Source organism: Octopus bimaculoides, chromosome 6 (genome assembly GCF_001194135.2).
Source record: "Octopus bimaculoides isolate UCB-OBI-ISO-001 chromosome 6, ASM119413v2, whole genome shotgun sequence".
Taxonomy (NCBI): domain Eukaryota; kingdom Metazoa; phylum Mollusca; class Cephalopoda; order Octopoda; family Octopodidae; genus Octopus; species Octopus bimaculoides.
In genome coordinates, this window is record NC_068986.1 from 60,464,156 (window position 1) to 60,467,392 (window position 3,237).

Consider the following 3,237-nt stretch of genomic DNA (forward strand, 5'->3'; position numbering starts at 1 on the left):
CACACACACACACACACACCTGCTTTTATTTCCCACTCCCCCTGTTAATTAATTTTCCAGATTTTTTTTTGACTGACACAAATTGTGAATCAGCATGACAAAAAAAAAAAAAAACAGATGACAGGAATGGGAAGGAAACCTAGAGTGTTCTATTTGTTTTCATAACGAATGAAAGAAAAATATTTATCCATAGTATATGTAGCCAATGTTCATGTGAGTAAGCCTTCAACATTTTAGGGTACTGATAACCTTCAACCCTAAAAAGATCAAGCATTTAGAGACACAACACACCTGCTTCCAGTCACATAGAAAACAAGGAAATTGCTGTCAGAAAATATGCTTTACAACCAGCCAGAGTTTATAAAAACTTGAGACTGGACAACTGCCCCAGTCTGTAACATACATACGATTTTACTGCTACTCCACACTGTAGTCAACAAATCTTCATTTTCAATTTCTCTACTAATTTTCAACTTCATTTTCAATTTCTCTACTAATTGCCAACACAAATTCCACGCAAACTAAGAACTTCAATGACGAACTGTTTATCTTTACAGGGCAAGCTTTTTACGGAATAAGGATTTAACAACATCAACACGACTCAAGTACTTTCTCTTTGAACTTCTTTTCATAACATCATGGCAGAAAAACGAGTATTTCGTGGTGTAACGTATGGAAATTATTCTATAGAAGAAAAGCAAACAATTGCTATTGTAGTGAACAAATGCAAAGAGGAGTATAATTCTGAATTAGAGCAAATGAAAGAGAAAACTCATTGGAATGCTAAAAGGAAATGCCCCCAGACACCTTGAAACAGCGTTTGTTTGTTTTACTTGAATTTGGTTGGTGTCAAAAACTCTGATTTGATTTTGCAGTTAAAGTAGCCAAACAGTGCTATGAAAAATATCTAAAAGGCAAACTTGACAGTGCTGAAAAAATCCAAAGAAACGTTTAAGAGTCGCTGGAGGAGGTAGTAACATCGCTGCATGCGAGATTACCACAAGCTCTTTTCCTATTACAGGATGAGAAATTTTATGAGTGGATTTGCCAACACCCAGACACACCAACTGAGGAAAAGCTTTGTTTTTCAAAAAGCAACAAAAAGCTGGATAAAAGATTGGCAAAAACAATATGGGGTAGCACAGAAATTTCCAAACAAATGTATTTCAATCTCCAAAGAGCAATGTGTTGAGCGCATTCAGGATTACTTGAAGAACATATGGAGTGTGTGACGTCATTTCCTTGACAAATTTGGCATAGATCCTCCTATGCCTTCATCTGGCATACACTACACCATTATTTTATGTGCTACATAATCACTACATTACATAGAAGATAAACCCTAAGTAGGGATGGGGGAACATTAAACCATTGGAGGTGTTCATGGGAGAGATATCTGATAGAGGTCAGAGGATAGAGACTTCCAGTACAGGTGGTGGGAGTGAGAAGGGCAAGCGCACTGCGAAACAGTAAAAACTTAGGCTGCCGGTGTGAGAGAATATTAATGATAATAATGAGATAGAATTGGGCATTTGAATTTTTAACCAGAACTATAACATAGTTTTCAGTCAGCCAAACTGTGATAAAATTAGGTAAATGAATGAATAAATGACAATAATAAATGAGCGTGAAAGAGGGGGTGAGAGAGGGAGAGTTGGATTGAGTGAAGGGATCTTAAGTTTTTTCTCTAAACATACTGCATGGAAGAAACTGTGTTTACATAGATAGATAATGAAATAGATAAATAACGAAATGAAATAATAAAGAAATTATAATTTGTGCTGAAAAAGAGGTCTTAGATGTGTGCTAGGTTGGAAAACTAGGTTGCATATCTGAACATCTGATTTCTACTCTGTGTGGCAAGGTATTAAAATATAATGTAGCGGAATCTCTATGAGCTAGTTTATATAGGGTGGGGTGGGGGGAAAGAAGGTAAAGTGTTGGGAGATACAGAAATATCGACGACTGGCACCCATGCCAACGTTGTCTCCTTCATTGGACACGAAACTCGGCTTGCGAAGACCTGTTGGGGCAAGCAAAAGCGAAATCGTGATGGCACCTGTGCCCAGCGTCGCCTTCCTGGCACTTGTGCAAGTGACACGTGTAAAGACATTCGAGCAAGATCGTTGCCAGTGCCGCTGGACTGGCTCCTTTGCAGGTGGCACATAAAATACACCATTTTTATCATGGCTGTTGCCAGTACCGCCTAACTGGCCTTCATGCTGGTGGCACGTAAAAGCACCCACTACACTCTCAGAGTGGTTGGCGTTAGGAAGGGCATCCAGCTGTAGAAACTCTGCCAAATCAGATTGGAGCCTGGTGTAGCCATCTGGTTCACCAGTCCTCAGTCAAATCGTCCAACCCATGCTAGCATGGAAAGCGGACATTAAACGATGATGATGATGATATATGTATATATGCAGTTGTCCCTCCAGCACCCTAAATTATAATTAGTTCTGTCAAATCCGCTCACAAGGCTTTGGTTGCAAAGCAAGCTTCTTACCAAACAGCCACGCCTACGCCTATGTACACACACACACACATACCATTTGAGTGTTGATATATGTATGCATGTGTTTACCTATATGCGAGTCCACCTGATTTCTTTCGCTGTAAAATACTTCCTACCGAAGTTTCTCTTTAATTTCCATTGGAATGTGCATGCAAGTATACTTGTTACTTTAGCTCTTTGACAGACCTGACCGAGCGGACCTAATATTGAAGGTGTTCTAATTCTGGCAATCTAGCCGCTTTATATATAAAGGATTACATTGCTCAGTGTGTCCTTTATTTAGGGCATGGTGCTATTTCTGTAGATTGAGTGACCACATTTATGCTTTCTCATCAACTCTGTAATAGTATTGCTTAGCCTTGTTCAGCTCTGAGCCTATGATGAAAGATATTCCAGCCATGAACATTCTTTCTTTGACAGCGTTTGGAATCAGGACGCCCACTAAGTTAGATTTTCTCCGTTTTGACAGGGATTTTTCCAATTTTTTTGTGGTCAATATAAAGATCCTCACCCGGGGGGAAAAAAAAACTAACTAGCCTGGAGGGTGTTAACAAGTATGTGGAAAACAAAAATGAAAAAAAAAACATGCATCAAAACTTCTAGTATAATGGATATATATTGATCTTTTTTACAGAATCCCACGTTTTTGGTTATGGAGGATCGGATTCTGAAAAAACAATTTTCAAAAAATCGCATTTTCAAATTTCAATTCCCCCTCACTTTTC

General features: G+C 38.7%; 1 protein-coding gene across 3 annotated transcripts in view; it reads right to left on the reverse strand.

Annotated features, from left to right (window-relative positions):
* The window catches only part of LOC106869460 (translin), a 48,167-nt gene that overhangs the window by 42,420 nt on the left and 2,510 nt on the right, over positions 1 to 3,237 (reverse strand). Inside the window, exon 2 of one of the 3 annotated variants that reach the window (XM_052968746.1) lies at positions 408 to 684. The exons of the other annotated variants lie outside the window; for them this stretch is intronic. Within the exon in view, the coding sequence (XP_052824706.1) occupies positions 408 to 479 (72 nt within the window). The 5' untranslated portion in view covers positions 480 to 684. The remainder of the gene's footprint in view (positions 1 to 407; positions 685 to 3,237) is intronic. 3 annotated transcript variants of the gene reach the window in all.